This window comes from Trichosurus vulpecula, chromosome 3, assembly GCF_011100635.1.
Source record: "Trichosurus vulpecula isolate mTriVul1 chromosome 3, mTriVul1.pri, whole genome shotgun sequence".
Taxonomy (NCBI): domain Eukaryota; kingdom Metazoa; phylum Chordata; class Mammalia; order Diprotodontia; family Phalangeridae; genus Trichosurus; species Trichosurus vulpecula.
Genome location: NC_050575.1, coordinates 276,363,483 through 276,384,470, shown reverse-complemented (window position 1 = coordinate 276,384,470; position 20,988 = coordinate 276,363,483). Strand labels below are relative to the sequence as shown.

At 37.6% G+C, this 20,988-nt stretch overlaps 1 protein-coding gene across 1 annotated transcript in view; it reads left to right on the top strand.

The window, feature by feature from the left end:
• Nucleotides 1-20,988, top strand: part of DZANK1 (double zinc ribbon and ankyrin repeat domains 1) — a 132,609-nt gene that overhangs the window by 76,218 nt on the left and 35,403 nt on the right. The window contains exons 13-14 of the mRNA XM_036751307.1: nt 13,680-13,783; nt 20,029-20,100. Of these exons, the coding sequence (XP_036607202.1) occupies nt 13,680-13,783; nt 20,029-20,100 (176 nt within the window). The remainder of the gene's footprint in view (nt 1-13,679; nt 13,784-20,028; nt 20,101-20,988) is intronic.

Below are 20,988 nucleotides of genomic sequence, written 5' to 3'. Positions count from 1 at the left end.
ATTACCTCCTTTCTGTGCTCACAGCCACCACCCTTGTTCAGGCCCTCATTACATCCTGGTAGAAGTATTGCAGTTGGCTTTTAATTGGTCTCCCTTTCTCAAATCTCTGCTCTTGGTAACATATGCTTCATACCACTGTCAGAGTAATCTTCCTAAAACACAGCCTTTATAATATCACCCTCTGCTGAAAACCTTCATTGGTCTTCTTTGCTCACCAAATAAAGTCCATATTCCTTACGCCTAGAAATCAAGGCCCTTCACAGTCAGTCTGGCCCTGACTACCTTTTCTAGTCTTATTTCACTTCTTTTCATATATACTATGATACTGACACTCTGGACTATTTATTCTTCCCAAAACTTGTCTTGACCTGTGCATTTGCTCATGTTATGCCATATATTTGGAATATACCCTGTTCTTTTCCAAACTCGTTCAATTTCTACAGATGGCACCTCCTCCATGAAGCTTTCTTTTATTCTTCTAGCCAGAAGTTATCTCTCCTTCCCTGGATCTCTCATACTTTGTACTTCTGTGAACTTACCATATTATGTTTTCTATTATAATATTTGTTAACATATCTTATCTTCCTTAAAATACTCAGATGGATCTGAGACCTACTGATATGGGTACCCCTTCCAGTGATGCAAATTGCAACTTCTACTTGCCCATCCTGGATGACTCTTATCCACGTCTTCTCAGAAATTCATTACACCTCCTATGCTAGGGGCCTTCTTTTCTCTCTCTTGACATTAGGAGAAAACCAGTAAAGAACAAGGACTGTCCGTCTTAGCATGTCACCAACATAACTTTTTGGTTCATGTATTTCTTTGATAACATCTATTATCCTGCTTCTCAATTATAATTCCTTATCTTTAGTATTTTGTAGCCTACTCCTACCATATGTATTTCCGCTGCCATATGTGTTCCATGGTTTCCTTGCATATACCACCATTACTACTAGAATGTATCTGCCCTACTGGGTTTCAGACTGCCCAAGGGTAATGACAGTCTTTTATTTATCTTATTTATCTAGCACAGTATCTTGCACATACTAAATCTTTGGTTAATCAATCCATGGACAAGCATATATTAGAGGCCTGCTCTGTGGTAGGCACTAGATTGGGCACCAGAAAAAAATGAAATAGCCCCTGCCCAATATATATGTATGTGTGTGTATCCACATAAATATGTAAACATATATACACATATATGTACCTAGGTGTGTGTATATATATGTATATTTATATGTGTGTATGTGTATATGTATGTATGTATGTATATATGTGTGTATATATGTGTGTGTATACGTATATATGTGTGTATGTATGTGTATATATATGTATGTATGTATGTATGTGTGTGTATATATACACACACAGAATGTATACCCCCAAAATGCAAAACAGTTTTGGGAGGGAGAGCTCTATTAGCTGAGAGATCAGTGGAGGCTTCAGGTAGAAAGTGGTTCTCAAGCCAAATCTTGAATGAAAGAGGGGATTCTAAGAGACTTTAAAAGTCAGAGGTAGTGTATTCCAGGCACAAAATATCTGAGCAAAGGGATGAAGATAGAAGATAGAGTATATGTATGAAGAATACCAAGGACAGCATATGAAAGGAAGTAGTGTATAAAGATAGGTTAGGGCCAGGTTGTAAAAATCTTTAAATGACAGAGGAGTTTACATTTGACCTTAGAAGCGTTGGAGTCTGTTGAGGAGGGGAGTGACATGATCAGATTTGCACTTAAGAACAATCATTTTGGCCGCCGAGTAAAGGGTGGACTGGAGAAGGGGAACATCTGAGGCTATCACAGTCAAAAAGTGATGATGGTCCAGACCAAGGTGGTAGCCTTGTAAGTGCAGAGAGATTGGAATCAGAAGATACTGTAGAAGTAGAAATGACAAGATTTGTCAAATGATTGGATATGTGGGGTTAGGGAAAGTGAGGACTCCAGGAGGATGGAGATGTGCCATGCCTGTGAGAAGCCTGGTTTCCCTAAGGCCTTAACCAAGCACTTCATGGCTGTAACCATGGCTCTGTTCTTCACCAGATGGCAGTGTAACCTAATTGCAGGCAAAATATGAAGAAGGAAGGAAATAGTACTCTGTAGCCACCTCTTACAAACCCATACCTATAAGGAAATGAATGTCATCTTGTATAAAAAGAAATTTGTATTAGAATTGCTTTGTCCTTAGGTGATGGAATTCAGTTTGGTTCACCAACTTTGATTTGGCTTTCACTCACACCTCCCAATGTAATCTTGTTCTCTTATTTGACCTCCTTCTAGCTACCAACATTTTTCCTACTACTGTCATTAATATTTGGCTGGGAAAACACAAACGTCTATTTGCAATAAATATTGTCAGAGATTCCTAACAAAGGTTTCGATGCAAATTAGCAGACATGACATAAAAAGTAGAACTAAACTATATTTGATTCCTTTTAAGCCCATAGCTTGATTTCTTCAAAGTCTTGGTTGACTTATAAATTTACTTAGTTATGTGAAATTTGTACCTTTTTCTCAGAATGTTACAAAAGTCCAGCTTAGCTAGAAAAAAATGCCCTTTTGATATTTTCCTCCATGTATGTTTCACTGCATATGGACAAAGCTTTAAGTCAAAAGATATAGTTTTTGTGTATGCCCTTTGATCCAGTAATGCTACTACTAGGTCTGTATCCCAAAGAGATAAAAAAAAACAAAAAATATGTACAAAAATATTTATAGCAGCTTTTAATGGAGGCAAAGAATTGGAAATTGAGGACATAGCCATCAATTGGGGAACAGCTGAACAAGTTGTTGTACGTGATTGTGATGGAATACTATTGTGTTATAAAAAATGACAAGCAGGATGCTCTCAGAAAAACCTGGAAAGACTTACATGAATTGTTGCAAAGTGAAATGCGCAGAACCAGGAGAACATTGTACAGAGTAGCAGCAATATTATATGATGATCTACTGTGAATAACTTAGCTATTCTCAGCAATACAACGATCCAAGACAATTCTGAAGGACTTATAATGAAAGGTGTGTCCATCTCCAGAGAAAGAACTGGTAAAACTTGAATGCAGATCAAAGATTTTTTTTTTAATTTTGGGGTTGGTTTTTTTTTTCCATTTGTTTTCTTTCACAGCATGACTTACAAGAAATGTGTTTTACATGACTACACATGTAGCCTACATAACCTACATCAAAATTGCTTTCCTTGCAGTGGGGGAAATGAGAGGGGAGGAAGAGAATTTGGGACCTAAATTTAAAAGAAAAAGAATGTTAAAATTGTTTTTACATGTAATTGGGGGGGGGAATAAAATATTAAGAAAATCCTTTCAATGGCCCCCCCAAAAAAGATATAATTTTTGTAACCTATTTTGTAGAGGCAGTACTAATATACTAAAGTAGTTCCAGAAGAGGAAGTAACAAGGTCATGATGAGATATCATTTTCAGGTAAACAAAGTTACACAGTTATGTGTGCCTGAGCATTTGTATGTCTGTGTTTTAGAGCAAAAGGATTTAATTTCCCTTTTTTTGGTGAGTCAAAAGGGGTTAAGGGACTTACCTAGGTCCCGCAGCTAGTAAGTGTCAAGTGTCTGAGGCCACATTTGAACTCGGGTCCTCTTGACTCCACGGTGCTCTATCCACTGCTCCACCTAGCTGCCACCAAGGTTAATCCGGATAAATCATAGTAAGAAAATAAAAGGGCAACAAAAGATAGTTGGCATTCATATAGAGATTTCAGAACAAACCTAGAGAAATAGATTAGAGTAGTAGAAAATATCTTTGACTTAGAACCAGAAGGCTTAAGTTTAAATCCTGGCTCCAAATCCAATTAGCTGAGTGACCATGAGCAAACTTCATCTTGCTGAATCTGTTTCTCTAGTCATAAAAAAGGATAACTTCACAAAATTCTTTTTTAAAAAAAATTTTAATAGTATTTTATTTTTTCCAATTACATGTAAAGACAATTTTTAACATTCATTTTTAATAAAATTTTGAGTTCCAAATTTTCCCTTCTCCCTCTCTTCCCTCCCCTCTCCCTAAGACAGCAAAGCAATTTGATATGTTATGTATGTACAATCATGTATAACATTTCCATACTAATTGTGAAAGAAGAGTGTGCAAAAACAATTGCAATTTTCAAAAGGAAAAAAAAAACACCAAAAAAAGTGAAAATAATATGCTTTGATCTGCATTCAGACACCACAAGTTCTTTCTCTGGATGTCAATAACATTTTCCATCCTGAGTCTTTTGGAATTGTCTTGGATCATTGTATTGCTGAGAAGAGCTAAGTCAATCATTTTTGATCATCGTACAATGTTGCCCTTACCATGCATAATGTTCTCCTGATTCTGCTCACTTCACTCACAAAGTTCTTTTCAAGAAAGCATTTTGCTAACCTTTAAGCACTTTATGAATTTGTTATCGTAATAATTATTATTATTATTATTAGAAAATGAACGTAAATTTATAACAAATTGAGCAAGTGGCAGACCAAGAGCCAAACTCAGAAATCTTACCTCCTAATTAATTTTCTGTCTTTATTCCTCTACAATAGAATCTTGCTAGAACATTATATTCTAGGCCCATAGTATACACTACCCTTCTGATATTTTAATAACTAAATTTCATTGAATAGGACTCAAAATAGAGACCTGCCTTAACCTCAAATTTTTTGAATTAAAAAGTGCAAGGTCATATAATAACAATAAGGGAAAACAGATGTAAATCCCAAATGCTGTACTGGTATTCACAAAATATTAAAAGATTAATAGATAGCACTCCTATGCATTGTGCATATTCATTATTAAAGATTTACAGAAAGACATGGAAAAAATCACCTATGACAAGACAAGTGAAGAGATGCATTCTATACAGGTGAAGGAAGTACTCACAATGTTGTGATCATGAAGCCACCCTAGTATGGAAGTATATTGAGAGATACCAAGGTTTCGGAAGGGTTTTCTTGGGTTCCATGCCATCCGTTATTCATATTTTGGGATGACACATAACGCTTTGAAAAGCTCCTTCTTATTTCAGGCTTCTATGAAGCCTATAACATTATCGTGGCTATAGCAGGTGTAATTACAATTTCCTGTTAGTTGACAGATTTGGTGATGTCAGAGACAGGATAGCATGAGTTTTGGAAATGAAGAAGGAAGGATCCTGCCTCTGTAAGTATGAATATGTCAGGCAAATTTTGCCATATAGTTATGGGGTCTCAGTTTAAAGAGATGTTGATCAAGAGAGTTTCTCTTGGTCAATTTGATGAGCATCTCTCTCCTCCTATGCAATATAAACATGCCTATTTGGCACCGTATTAAGGAGACAACACACTAACTCGTGATTGATTTTAATGGTTTGTAATTGTTCCCAGGATCCTTTTTCAGACTTCATCTTCTCCTTTACATCTTTCTTTTGGAGTTCAGCACGGCTGATAGGAGGGAGTTATCCCCTCTCATTTCTTCTCTACTCACCCACTCCTCTAGCAAACAATGGTAACTCATGGCAGGAGTACATGATAAGCGGCCTATACTTGCTTAGGTGGCCTGAGGAGGATTCCTGGACCTCAAATTCCTGACCGTCTTCTGCCTTTCTGAATTGCTTTCTTAGCATAAGTCGAAGACCAGGGACATGATGGCAGCCTCGGGAGACAATGATAAGAGTTCCTGCAGAAGCTCCTGCAGAAGCAGACAATTGCTCGCCCGTTTGGCCTGAGAGAGGAGTTCATAGATAGTGTTCCTGAACCCCAGCCTCCTTTGTAGAGGAGCAGGGATCTTAATTTCAATCCCAGAATCTATTCTTCTAGCTACTGATTTCTTGGGCAATGTTAACTTAAGGGTTGCTTGGAAAGTAACCTTAAGTTTGAAAATTTGGGAATGTATTTTCTAGAGAGAGAAAAGGATTTTCTGGTGGTATGCCTCATGGAGAAATAAGAGGACTACCTTACATAGTTCCTGCAGGTATAAGGATAGTTAAGGCTAAAGCTCCAACTTGAGAGAGCAAGGAAAATAGACCTTACCATCTTGCTACTCTTGAGGTGAGCAATTAAGACAGCATAGGTCTGCTAGGAGATGGATTACCCATCTGGCAGCTTCAATGTGTGTTTGCCTTTGAGGAGAGTCAAAACCACAGGAAACATGAATTTTAAAAGGACAGCGTTGGACCATTTGGGAGTTAGAGATTTGCTAGAGTGTCAGAATGTTACCTCACTGGCAGCCTCAAAATCAGTTTCTTCTGAGGGGAAGGAGCTGTGTGTTTTGTGTGTTTGCATAGGTTCAGTGAGTATTTAGAAAGCCCGTGCAGTATTTGAACTTTACATGTGTTATCCCTTGTTGTTATTACATGAATAATCCCTCTTTAATACTGAAAAACTGAGGTTAAGGCTGATCTGTCTTGGATCCCCTTGTATCATCTACATTTTGGGGGGATAAAACAAAAACTGTCTTATGCCCAATATATATTTGTTACCTTAAGTGCTTGTATGGGATTCCTCTTATTTACTTTTGTGGCGACCTAGACGTGAGAGTGTTTGGAGATTTCTAGTAATGAACTCTGGGTAGGAGCATAATGAACCAGATGAGAAAATTACTGTTTTGGGAAAGACTCTGAGATTAGACATAGTCCATATTAGCCCAGGGCTTGGGGGAACTATGAGTCACATTAGTACTTTTCAGTACCCTATTTCAAAACTGGGGGAGGATGATGGAGAAACACATTACAGCCTATTAAAATTCAGATCCTAAGGGAGAAACATAAAGCCCAACAAGGAGAAGCTAAGGTGCAGGATTGTGGTTCCTGTAGCCTTTAAATATGAACAAGATGGTTTGTGTCCAATTGATGTGAATTCTGAGTGACTGGCATGTCCCTTCACTTTGTGCTTAGAGAACTGAGAAGTCTCATTCATTCAGATCCCAAATGGGAACAATTGGGAACTGAATTTCAGGGTTAGCTCTCAACTCCAGGATGGATATAAAAGGGGAAAAAGATGAATTTCAGCCCAGAAATTGTTTCCATCTTTGGGAAGGCTGGGTCCAAAGATCAAATGTAATGTACTGTCTATGTACATTACATGCAGATATTGCTATAGATGTTATTACCTTTTATATAATCCCAATAAATGCTTGTACCATAGTGGCCTTGTAAAAGATGAATCAATGAAGCATGTAATAAAGGACTTAAAGAATTGGAAGAACCACTGAGATGGGAGCAAACAAGCTGTCAACACTACTCCCAGAGAGGCAGAGTATAGAGGTGATTGACAACCAGCTGCTCTAAGACACTAAGAAGAAAGCCAAGGTGTTTCATGAATACAAGAGAGTACCCACTGGTATTTGATCATGAATACCACATAACTATAATGATAAAAACTAGACTAAAACTATCTAGTGTGATCTGAATTATTTAGATTATCAATCTAAATGATTAGTTTTAAAATGGAGAACCTTTAATGAGTACTATCATCCTATCCCTAAAGCTCCAAAGCTGCTTCACTCCTTCCTATCTACCCAGTAATAATATTAATCAACATTTAGTGCTTTTTTAATAAGTTTTTTTCTGTCAACACAAAATCATTTTCTCTCCCACCTATCCTCCCAATTGAGAAAAATAGAAAAAACTATAAATGTGAATAAATATTCTCATCACCCATGTCAAATGTATATATGTATATATGTCAGTCTGTATTCTAAGTCCATTAGGACTCAGGAGATGATTAGCATGTTTTGTTATGAGGCCTCTTGCATTGGAGTTGGTTACTATAGAGACAACTAGTTGGTACAGTGGATCAAGCACTGGGCCTAGAGTTAGGAAGACCTGAGTTTTAATCCTGCCTCAGACACTAACTAGCTATGTGATGCTGGACAAGTCACTTGACCTTTGTTTGCCTCAATTTCGTCAACTGTAAAATGAGGGTAGACATAGAACCTAACCGTCAGAGCTGCTGGGAGGATCAAATGAGATGTATTGGCAAAGCACTTAGCCCAATACCTGACACAAAGCAGGCTCCTAACAAATGCTTTTTTCTTTTTTTTTGATTGTATTGATCAGTCTTTCATGGTCGTCTTTCCAATATTATTGCTATTGTATAAATTGTTTTCCTAGTTTGGCTTATTTCGCTCTGCTTCAGATTACATAAAATCATCCCAGATTTCTATGAAACTACCCCTTTCATCATTTCTTACAGCACAGTAGTATTCTACATTTGTATACTATAATTGGGGGGTACCCCCTCAACTTTTCAATTGTTTGTCAAAGCAGAGAGAGCTACTATAAATAATTTTGTACATCCTCAGAGTTTATCTTAAGACTATTCCCTCAATCTACCCTATTATTTACCCCTCTTTCTTCTTTTCCTATTGAGTGAAATGTATTTCTATACCCAAATGTGTATTTTTTCTTCCTTTGACCAGTTGACATGAGAATAAAATTCAAGTGTCAACTCTTCCCTCTCTTTTCTCCTTGTTTGTGTAGACTTCTATTTTGTGCACCCCCATTATGTGAGGTAATTTTCTTAACCTTCTTCTCTCTTTTCTCCCCTAATGTGTTCCTGTACCCCTTCCTTTCCATTCTTCTTTTAAGATCATCAAAACCTAATAGAAAGATTTCCAGATCTTCTATCTAATTAGACTCCCATTATAACTCCTGATGATGGGGTTCTGAGGGGACACATTTATCATCTACTTATATTAGAATGTAAATAGTTTATTCTTGTTTAATCTCTTGTGATTGCTGACACAGGTTTATCTTTTTATGTTTCTTGACTCTTATGTTTGCACTTCAAAGTTTCTATGAAGCTCTGGTCTTTTCATCAAGAATGCTTGAAAGTATTGTTCCATTAGTTGGTTGAGTAAGGGAATGACATGGTCAAAATGTTCCTTAGGAAAATGACTTTGGCAAATGTATGGAGAATGGATTGGAGCAATGAGGTACTTGAAGCAGAGAGAGCATATAGGAGGGTACTGCAATTGTCCAGGAAGAGGAAATAAGGTCTGAACTAGGGTAGCAGCTATGCAAGAGGAAGAGGACAAATGTGAGAGGTGTTGTAGAAGTAGCAATAACAATATTTAGCACTTGGTTAGATATATGGGATGACTGAGAATAAGGAGTTAAGAATGACACAGAAGTTGCAAATCTGGGTGACTGGGAGACTGGTAGTATCTATAATAAAAATAAGGAGGTTCAGAAGAAAGGTGGGATGGAGTAAAGATGAGGAGTTCTGTTTTGAGCACCCAGAACAGATGTTAGCATACAAGGTGAGGTTATATTCGTAGTGATCTCTTTGTTCATGCTCATCTTAAGTACTACAAGGTGAGAGGACCAAGAGATGCCCAAGATGACCAAGCCTCAGTTAAAGTACAACTTTCTGCAAGCTTTGTTCACTCCTCCCTAATCTTACTACTTTCCCACTGAGATTACCTCCCAATTTATCCTGTGTGTATCTTATTTGTGCCTTTAACCTTTAACATGTCTCCCCCATTAGACTGTGAGCCCTTTGAGAGCATTGGCTTTTTTGCCTTTCTTTGTAACACCAGAACTTAGCACCAGAACTTAGTAGATGCTTGATAAATGGTAGTTGACTGACTGATTAAAAAAAAAAGTATTCTTCCATTAAAATTCCATTTTTCTCCCTGTAGAATTACACTCCATTTTTTCTGAGTAAGTTATTTTTAGTTGTAAGCCTATCCTCTGTCTTCTGAACTATCATACTCCAAGCTCTCTGTTTTTTTTTAGTGGTAGCAGATAGATCTGGGTATATGGAGTATTCAGGGAGGATTAGTACTTCTGGTGTGAGAGCTGCTGAGCCTTTTCAGGGCTGCTTATCCACCTTTGGTGTCCACCTGCCACCCAATTCTCTTCTGTGACTCCAAGAAGCTATAACATATGCAGTGGCCACACCCCAATAAAACCATCTTGGCAGATGGGATAAAACAGGTTGATGGTAACTGACAGGCCTCAAACCTGTTAGTAAGTTAGTGGGGTATCTGCCCCAAACATTTGAAGACTTCCCCAGGTGGATGTGAACATTTTGTTTCCATAGGTGATGAAGGTGGCAGAAGTAGGCACTGTGGAGCACTTAGAGCTTGGTCAGACACCAAAGACACCAAGATCATCACCTGTTTCCAGAGCCATTGCCATTTGTCTTGACTTTTGCCTTGTTACTGGGCTCTAGTGATTCTGGAAGAGAGAATGAGGCCAATGACTTGATGCAACTCTGCCTTATTTAAATCCAATTTATGTACTAGTCAAAAGACTATTTTACTATTTCATCATTTTATTATTTTATTATGTTACTATTTTATCTACCTTGAAGACCTATGGTGACAAGCTAGTGATAAAGCAGCAGTATGGATACACTGGGAATTGTAGTCACAACCCTGCACACAGGCAGCACAGACCATAGGGTTGTCTTCTCACTAGACTGAAGCATTAGTGGTATTCAGCAGTTCCCTGGGTATCTGAGCAGCCTTCTTAAGGACCTCACAGCTCCTAGCATGAGGAAGGGGCTAGAAAAGGTGCCCTAAAAATTGTGTGCTTCACCTAACCCTGGCCTGCTTACTGTGGCAGGTGGGGATCCTACCATGCAGTTGAAACACAAAAACATATGCAAAAACTTTTGTGAAAATGATGAATAACAAGAAATCCAGCAGACCTGAAAGAAAAATGAGAACTCTGCAGGTATAACATGCAAATAGCACCTCTGAGTGAAACAAAGCTGGCAAATGAAGGCCAGCTTACTGAAGTTAGAGCTGGATACACATTTTTCTGTAGTAGCCACAGTGATGGGGAGCATTGTGAAGCTGATGTAGATTTTTGCATCAAGTCTAATCTAGTTAACAAGTTTGCATGGTTCCCAAAAGGAGTAAATGACAGGTTTATGACAATGGGATTGCCACTTGCAGAAAAGTGCTATGCCACCATCATCAGTACATATGCGCCCACCATGATAAACCCTGATGAGGTCAAAGAAAAATTTTATGAAGACCTGGAGACCTTTATCATCAGTGTGCCTAAAGAGGACAAGCTTATAATTCTGGGTGACTTTAATGCCAGAGTAAGCACAGACTATGAGATATGGCAGACAGTCCTTGCAAGGAATTAAGTTGGAAACAGCAACAGCAATAGTCACTACTGAAAACTTGAGCATCTCATGACCTTCTCATCGCCAACCCTGTCTTCCATTTACCTAAACACAATAAAACTTCATGGATGCACCCTCACAACAAACATTGGCATTTAATAGACTATGTCATTGTGGAGAAGAGACAGGAAGTGAGAGTGATGAAGGAGATATCTGGCAGAGTGCTGGACCAATCATAGACTCATTCTGTCCAAGCTAAACATCCACATTCAACAAAAGCAGCACTCCAAGGCATGGCAACTATCAGAAGGATTAACATCAATAGATTAGAGCACTTGACCTCTTGGGAAGTCTACGTGGATATATGTCCTGGGCAGCCAGCATTGCTGAGGAGGATGGAAACTGTCGGGCGCAGCAAGAGATTCTAGCCACTGCCTCAGAATCTTCCTAGGGACAGAAAAATGCACATGCTTTCATTTTGCTACATTTTGTTTTTTTGACAGTTAAGGGGAATATTTGCAACCCTAAATCATTGGTAGATTATTTTTCCTTAAGAAAAAAGACAAGGTAGAGGCTCAAGCCCTTTATTCTTCCTTTATCACTTGCCATTTGACAGTATGTGGAATTAGATTCATTAAATGAAAAGTTAGGATAAAGAAGTCATTGAGGTAAACAAAAAACTGGAAACAAAGCAGGTGTCAAATAATTGGAGAATGGCTGCAAATCAATGTGTTATTTGAATATAATATTGTTGTTGAATAGTATATGGTTGTGCCATAAGAAACAACAGTGAAAGGAAGCATGGCATAGTGGATGGTAATAATGATGATAATAATAATAATAATAGCCTTTTGCTCATGGTGGAAAATGCTCTCCACATCCGGAGAAAGAATTACAGAGTCTGAATGCGGATCAAAGCAGACTATCTGCTCTCTCTCTCTCTCTTTCTTTTGTTTTGTTTCGTCTTTCTCATGATTCATTCCATTGGTTATAATTCTTCTTTACAAGATGACTAATGTGAAAATATGTTTACTGTGAATGTATATGTAGAGCCTATAACAGATTGCACATGGTCTTGGGGAGGGGAGAGGGAAGGGAGTGGGAGAAAACTTAGAACTCAAAAGCTCGTGGAACTGAATGTTGTAAACTAAAAATAAATAAATAAATATATTTAAAAAATAAGAATAGCCTATATATAGATATCTTTAAGATTTACAAAGTACTTTACAGATATCTCATTTGATCCTCACAACAACCCTGGGAAATAGGTGCTATTATTATTCCTGTTTTACAGATGAGGAAACTGAGGCAAGCAAAGGTTAAGTGACTTGCCTAGAGTCACACCGCTATTAAGTATCTGGGGCAGGATTTGAACTCAGGTTTTCCTGATTCCAGGTCCAGCACTCAATTCCATGGTGCTGTCTAGGACAACTTGCTGGCCTCTGATACATGATGATGCGTGACTTCTCAGTGCTCCACACAGGGCCAGATGCAGATCTGGATTCTCTCCGGAGTTTCATATGCCAGTGAAATTACAAGTGTGGTTCAGAGACAAAAGAACAAATATGAAGAGTGCAGAGACGCTGGGGAAAACTTACCTACATTTATGCAGAGCAATCCATGCAAGCCAAGGCAAGAGAACCATATGCACTGTTTCCACAACAATGGACAGGAAAACAGCACCTAGACATTAGAATTCAAATCAACCCAATGGCCAATCTTGATTCCAGAGAACTTGATGATGAAGCCTATTAACCTCTCCTTAGACTCCAGGTGCTGCCGAAGGGAGACCTCGCCTGTCAGACAGGGTCTGTTTTACCTTATTGTTGTATTCCTTTGTTAGAGAAGAAAATGGGAAAGGGTGGTTTTCAGGAAGGACAATAATGTTAAAAATATAAATAAAATGTGTATCCAAAAAAGTTTCTGATACCATTCCAATGTAATAGGACATTTTGGCAACTATCCAGAATATTTGCTCTTATTCACACTATGTACTTGGATATGTTATTTACATGAATATAATCATCACCGTCATTACTGTTGTTATTTAACTATAAAAAGATCAAATGGTTTTCCAGTGAATTTACAACCATGTTACCCTGGAAATGCTGTTGCTAAACATGGAATCTAAATCTATTTGCCAACCCCCACTATCAAGGAAGCCTGGATTTTTTTCCTCCAGATCTTCTTGGAGTCATTTTGTGACACATTGAGCTGCTACTGGAGAGATAGCTTGAGGTCTTAGAAAAAGAATTGAATTGGGAATTTTTTTAAAAAAATTAGATTTTAGTTCTAATTCTGCCACTAATTAATTAGCTGTGTGACAATGAGCAAACTACTTAACTCTCTGAACATCAATTTCCTCAACTGTACAATGAGATGATTGGAATAGCTGACCTCTATGAAACCTAAGCCGTTAGAGTCAGTAAATCCAATGACATTCTAATACTGATTCCAAAAGGTTACAAAATATTTTCAAATCTTTAAAAAACAAAGTATAAGAATTGAATGAGAAAATTCCCATTTAAATGTTTCTTTTTTCTGTCTTTGTTCCTACATAGCAACAGAAGAATTATCAATGTCTGCTTTTATTTTTCCTTTTACTTTCAGGATATTGGAGGAAACAGTTGGATCATATCTTTGCTCATCTCAGAAGTTATACCCAGAACAACCCTAACTTCAGGGCCTTAGTTGGAGAACCAAGGATGGGAAAGGTAAGAAAACAATGGATAAAAAGGGCAGGACAAGGAATAGGAATAAAATTATGATTTTTTTTTTATCGCTTCTAGGTCCTATTGGCCTAATTAGTAGGCACCTCTAGGTAATATCTTTGTAGCTTTCTTGGAAACAAGATACATGACTAAACATCATAATTCATTATCTATGTACTACTAAAGATGAGAGAAAGAACGCGTTGAAGAATTTTTCCTACAATGTATTAACTCCTAGCACTTTTGTGCCCTATAAATCTAGCCAAGAAAAGCATAAAAGATCCAGGAATCATGAATTGTCAAACTTTACCAAATATCTGCTCCACTCTGGCTGAAAGAGGTTGTTTTGTTTTGTTTTGGTTTTTCCAAACAGAGTGAAGATGTTAGAGGTTCATTTAATCTAAGTCCTTAGAGTATTCAGCCTGCAGTTATAAGCACCTCTTGCTATAATCTTGTCAGAGCTTTTCCGTAGAGCAAAGTTAGACAGACTCAGCATGGGAGCTGACCGAAAAAAAAAATAGCCAGGTGTTGCTGAAAGGGATTATGATGACTCAGACAGAGAGCCCTTCCCTCTGAGTCAGCATGCCCATATCCAGTATAAGGACCACACCAATAACTTCAAGGTCCCCAAACTTGCTTGTCTAGCCTTGTTGCCTGTCAGTGAATTATTTAATAGCAAGTATATGCATTACTAGAGAGGTGACGAAGGTGGAGCTAAAGCTTAGAGGCAGCTTACACCTTGAGAGTAAGTCCCATCTCTATGTATACCTGTTGTGTGACCCTGGACAATTCAGTGCTCAAGCCAACTTTTTAAGAATGGGGCCAGCTAGGTGGTGCAATGGATAGAGTGCTTTATCTTCCTGAGTTCAAATCTAGCTTCCCACACTTATTAGCTGTGTGACCCTGGGCAAGTCTCTTAACCCTGTTTGCCTCAGTTCCTCATCTGTAAAATGAGCTGAAGAAGGAAGTGGCAAACCATTCAGTATCTTTGCTAAGAAAACCCCAAATGGAGTCACAAAGAGTGGGACACGACTGAACAAGAACAGCATAATATTCTACATTGGTAGATGACCTTCCTCACCTGGAGTTCTCTAAACCTATGAAATCATAGTTCTAGACTACTCTGGACTACAATTCCTCCCCCCACCCAAAAAAAAGTATATTACTAGAATGTATTTTCCTTGATGGAAAGGACTGCTTAAAGTTTGTCTTTGTATCCTCCAGGATACAAACTATGTGTGCCTTGCATATAGTTGGAATATATTGGTTGAATTGAGTAACACTACCGAACTTGATTAAATGTGGAATAGATTAATAGAAATGTTATTTTTGTAGGCTTTAAAGGGAAAAATCCTACTGAAAGAGGAAAAAAGGGTATTTTGTATGTAAGAAATAAAACTTAAATTACAGAGCCTTAAGCAGCTTTCCATTTGTCCCAGAAGCTGGAAAACCAAAATTAGGTGATACCTATATTTAAGTGTGTTGAAATGTAAACAGCCCTTGAAGGCTACAACTTCACCTTGATATATTGTGAAACTGGGAGCAAAATAATCTTTAGGCTCCTCTGAGATCTCATAAGGAGAAGATATTGCTAAAGAAATATGAAATTTGCTATGTAGAAGTTGTTGCTGACCCTTAATTGAGAACCTATAGAGACAGGACACTAGATCTGGTCTCAGAGTATCAGGTTCAAATCCTGACTGCTACTCATTACATGCTCAATACTATACAGGTCACTTAACTTCCTTGGGCTTCATTTCCTCATCCATCAAAGGAGTCTGGATTAGTTGATCTCTTAAATATTTTTAACTCTAAATTGTACAAGTCCTATGGCATAACTTCAAAAGCTGCTGTGTGTGCACAATGGAAGTTCTTATAGACTGAGAAGTCACCTCAAGAGCTTTACTCCATTCCTATGACAAAATAGGAGGATATCATAACTATTTTATATATCAGTTTAGTCATTTTAGGTGTGTGACTCCACTGGGGTTTTCTCAGCAAAGATACTGGAGTGGTTTGCCATTTCCTTCTCCAGCTTACAGATGAGAAAACTGAGGTACACAGGGTTAAGTGACTTGTACAGGGTCACATGGTGTGGTGAATGAAAACCTGAGGGACAGAGTTTCTGGGTTAATAATAATCAATTTGTTAATTAGATTAGCGGCAATCAATAAATTGATGGCCAGTGGTTTCTTTTGGTAACCATAGGGAGACCTTGAAATGCCTTAAATCCCTTCTAAAAGGGAACTCTGCTGACGAATGAAACTCAATCTACATTTAATGAGGAGATGCACGTCTGGCTAGTTTTCTCCTTCACGAGCAGGGTTGCCCTAAATTCTAGTGGAGGGGACCAAAGACAGGGGGTTCTTCCCCCAGGCAAAGGCTCCCCCAGACTGGATTCTATTTATGCTTTAAACAGAAATTGGGTCTCCCAGTTGGGTAGAGTCTCACCCACTTAGTTAATAAACCTGTGCCTTGGGGGCTAGGAGCAAATCTCATCACTCAGCCATGCCCTTCAGAGATTGACTGACCTTTTCAGGAATTGGATTTTAAGAGAAATAAAAGGGAAAGTATGAATCACAAATTAATAATTAGTTATATATAATAGTATAACATTTTTTCTCAACAGTTCTGTCTACTATGCCACCTAGCTGCCTCATATATATCTATATCTACATGTGTGTGTGTATTCATATACATATATGCATATATACACACATATAATAGGGAGATCACACAAAAGGTATACATAAGTGAGGAACATGTGACAAAGGCACACATACATGTGGAGGATCAACTTGTACCTCTACTGCTGCAGGGCCACTGATATCTTTTGTTCATCAAGCTGCTCTCATTGAGTCTGCTGCATGGCATCTCTGCTAGGTATGTTTCTCCACTAGACCTTTTTGGTCCAGTGGTGACTACAGTACATAGAATTTTCATTGGCATGTTGTTTTGTTCATCCCATAGTCCCATGGTGTTTTAGTCTCATGGGCGTAGTAGACTAGAAGGTCACATGTGGCCTCAAGGCTGCAGGTTCCCTACCCCTGGATAGAGTAATCCAGTATGGAGTAATACTGTAATAATAATCACTAATATTTATCTAGTACTTACTATATGCCAGGTACTGTGTTAAGCACTTCACAAATATTATATTATTTGATGCTCACAACAACCCTAGGAGGTGTACCATCGTTATCCCATTTTATACACATGAGGGAACTGAGGCAAACAGGTGAAGGGACTTGCTGAAGATCACAATTTCTGAGACCAGACTTTATCTCGGGTTTTCTGATCTGTGTAGTTTTCCAAGTGTGTCTCCTTACTGCCAACATCAAATGTATCTTTCATTAAAAGCTGATTTACCACAATATGCTGGTAGGAGAACACATCTCACTTAAATGTGACAGAAACAAATTCAGTTGCCTCTGGTTCCATATTTACAAATGGAATCATATCATATCTCAGTTTTCCCAAGGGCCATCACCTGCCAGCATTTCAAATTTCAAAGGTTGCACAGGAAGAGAAAGCATGGCTGGATTGCTATCTACACCGGAGGTGTCAAACTCAATTAAAATGTATTGAGGAATGTTTAACAAAATAAATAAAAATGCAATTCAACGTGAAAAGTTGTTTCAGTTAGCTCATATCCAGAGAAAGAAAAAAATTCATAGTGGTATACCCATCTCCCCATAACTTTTCTTTCTTTTGCTTTAAAATCACCCATTGAGCCAACTCATTTCATTTTGTTTTCACAATCTAACCTAATTCCACCCAGCTTAAATTCTCTAGTCTTCATTTCCCAATCATATCTCAAACTATCTATAGAACTTATCTTCACTCCACTGAATTTTTCCTTTACAATTTAGCATAAGTTTTTATTATATAAAACCAAAGAATTGCAAGACTTTTGCCTTTGGGGTTCTTAAAGATAACAGATGTGTGATCTATTCTAATACCTTTTGGTGATTTTGCTTCTAGTTTACCTAAACAATTAAATTCTGTTATATCATTCACAGAAGAAATATAGTGGTAACACAAAACAGTCTTCCAGATTAAATTTTACTTACTTTTAAGTTGCTCCCTGATTTAAACATGTTTCTCTCTTTTCATGGTGAAGAAAAAGTTAATAATAGGTAGTACTTAAGTACCAAATAAATTTGAACTGTAAATTGCAGACCCATTTTTTTCTCTTTTCTCTAATCAGTAAAATCACCTTCCTTCCTTGCACTAAAACAATAAATAAATAATAAAATAATAAATAAACTCTTCAGGGGAAAGAGTGATAGAAGGTCTAAGCACTGTTTCCATGTAACTTTCATGAAGTTTTATTCTTATTTTTCCTTAAAATAAATTCTATGCAGTGGTACTTCAAAACTCACTAAAACATTTCAACCTTTATAGAAACTTTCAAACTATAATTTGGAAATTCACCTTAGAGAAATTTCAGTCACAAATTTAGTCTCTAATTGATTTACAATGCCATAAATTCCTGCAAATTGGGAACAAAGATTCCCTTCCTTCTTGTCTGTGTCTCATTGTCATCCTCTCCAACTTGGATAGAGTTAGAAATGCAGAAAGAGAGAGAAACTATGTTTCTGAAGACTTTGAAAGTTCCTCAGAAAAAGTTTCCACATTTTACACATTTCCCTTTGGCTGATCAAGCCACAGGAAGGAGTTACTTTGATTGACCAAAATACAAAATACAGATAATACAATAAGAGAGATACATAGATGTACTTGTTGGCAAAGCCTTTTCTTCTTATCTCCCACTGAAAGTTTAATGAAAAAGTACGCACAAACTTTCTAAAAGCAGTCTCAAAGTCTTTAATTTACAATAATGGAAAATTGCTTCTTCAGACCAGATCAGGAACCCATCTGGATTTTTTTTTTATATTTTAGACCAATCTTTACCCAATTTGAGAGCGCTATCCTTAGTTATCCCTTTCTGAATGGGAACTTTTTCCTGTTCCAAAGCCAATAAAAATTTCCCCAAAGGGGTATCCATATGCATACTAGAGCTGGCCCCCATGGTACCCTCATCTGAGGGCTACTCACATCTATGGAAGTCCATCTGCATGTGGTTTGGGAGGGCACGGAGGTCCAGGGATGGAAGGTCCTTCACTGAGGAAGTCCATCAGTAGAAATCTTATCAGAGCCCTAGGATGATCCTTTGGCAAAGTCACACAAAAACTTGCAGTCTCAGTCCCTTCTTTGGTCACTATAATTGTTACAGTGGGATAAAAAAACCAAATAGTTACATCCTGACAATGATTTATTTAGCAGTGCATGCAGTTGCAGAAATAAACTAGGACCAAAGCTCTTGATAGCCAAAGATGATGACCATTGATCTCTATACAGTTAGTATTACAACTGAAAGTAATGAAAAACAGGATTACAGGGATGGAAACATCTCTTTTCCTATTGATGGAGAAGATCAGGAGATAGTGAGTTGAGAGGGAAAAGGGTAATTGTGACATTCCTTAAGCTGAGTGACCTTTGGGAGGGGAAATAATCTTGTGACTCCTCCAAAATCAGGTGACTTACAAGCAACTGAAACCAACTTCACAAAAATGATGGATAAAGGGAAAATAGAGTCGCTAATGCTATTTTTTAATGTAACCTCATACATCTCTTTGATACTATCTTTTAAGTCACTTTTTACACTCCATGCCATTCTTAGGTGGTAATACGCGGCATCCTATTTAGGTACTACTATTACTGTTTCAATCTTTATTTCTCTTCACAAAAACTTGTTAATGCGCTTAAATATTCATCTGAACAGAAGGCTGCTTAATATGACTTGGGGACTGTGGTTTGGAGATCCCCCTGATCTTGTCTATTCATTGCCCTGATGGCACTAAGCTATATTAAAAATATCTTGGACAAATTATCTCTCTCACTATTAAATATTACATGATCTACCTTTATTAGTTTACTTTTATTGTTAGATAATCTCATAGACAAAAATCTTTGCTAATAGATACATAATCTAATCCTTCTATTTTTAGATAAGGCAATTTAACAGAAACAATTAAGTGATTTCTAAAATCTAACCAGTATGTTGCCAGTATTTCTCCTGGACTCTGCCCTTTCATAACTGAGGAGATATCCAGTTATTAATTAAAATTAAGTATCTAAGGATCCACATATAGCTCAAAGTCCGTTAATTTTCTAGGCTATTTTTCAGGCCAATGAGACTCAAACAACTGTGAATGTCTCCTTTATGTGTGTGTGTTTTTTAATAGCTTCTCTCAGCTACAATCCATGAAGATGGTTATGCAGTCAGCATCAGGCTGAATTACATGAAAATCATAAAGGTGAGTGGGAAGAGTCAGATTGTTTAAAAAAAAAACACAACCTAAGTTTGAAGATCTATTTATTTCATTATTTTTGAGTTAACAATTCATGGGAGTGCTTCCATTTATCTTGATATGTTTTTAAGATTGACAATAGGCAAGCCACTTAATAGTACAGAACTAAAAAATAGACTAACCCTAGACACTGGGTCTCAGGTAGGGGCACTGTCTAGGGGCACAACCCAGAACTCATCTTTAAGCTCTTTTCAGCATTTTGCCACATGTGGCACAGCGGGCTCCATGGGGTACAAAGGATGTTCATGGTCCCTTGCCACTTACATACAAAGTATTGTAAAGATTGTTATTTAATGGTCTTATTTTAAGTAAAAAATTAACCATAACCACACCGGCAACACCCCGTAGCCCTTTGTTCTCTCCTGGATCTGATTTCTTCTCTACAGCAGCTTGCCTGTGGATAATACATGCTGGAGGGGATGAGGGAAAAATAAGTACACTAATGAGTAGTTGATGGAGTAGTGTACTGGTCTAACCATTCAGGAGAATGATCTAGAACTATGTCTGAAAGGATATCAAATTGTGCATACCCTTTGTCCGCTAATACCATGACTAGGTCCATACCCCAAAGAGATCAAAAAAAAAAGGAAAAGCACCATGAGTACAAAAATACTTATAGCAGCTCCTCTTGTGGTGGCAAAGGATTGGAAATCAAGGGGATGCCCCTCAATTGGGGAATGGCTGAACAAGTTGTGGCATATGGTTGTAATGGAATACAATTGTGCTATATAACACGGCAAAACCTACATGAACTGAAGCAAAATAAAGTGAACTGAGAGATCATTGTGCACAATGAGAACAATGTTAGAATGATGATCAACTGTGAAAGATTTG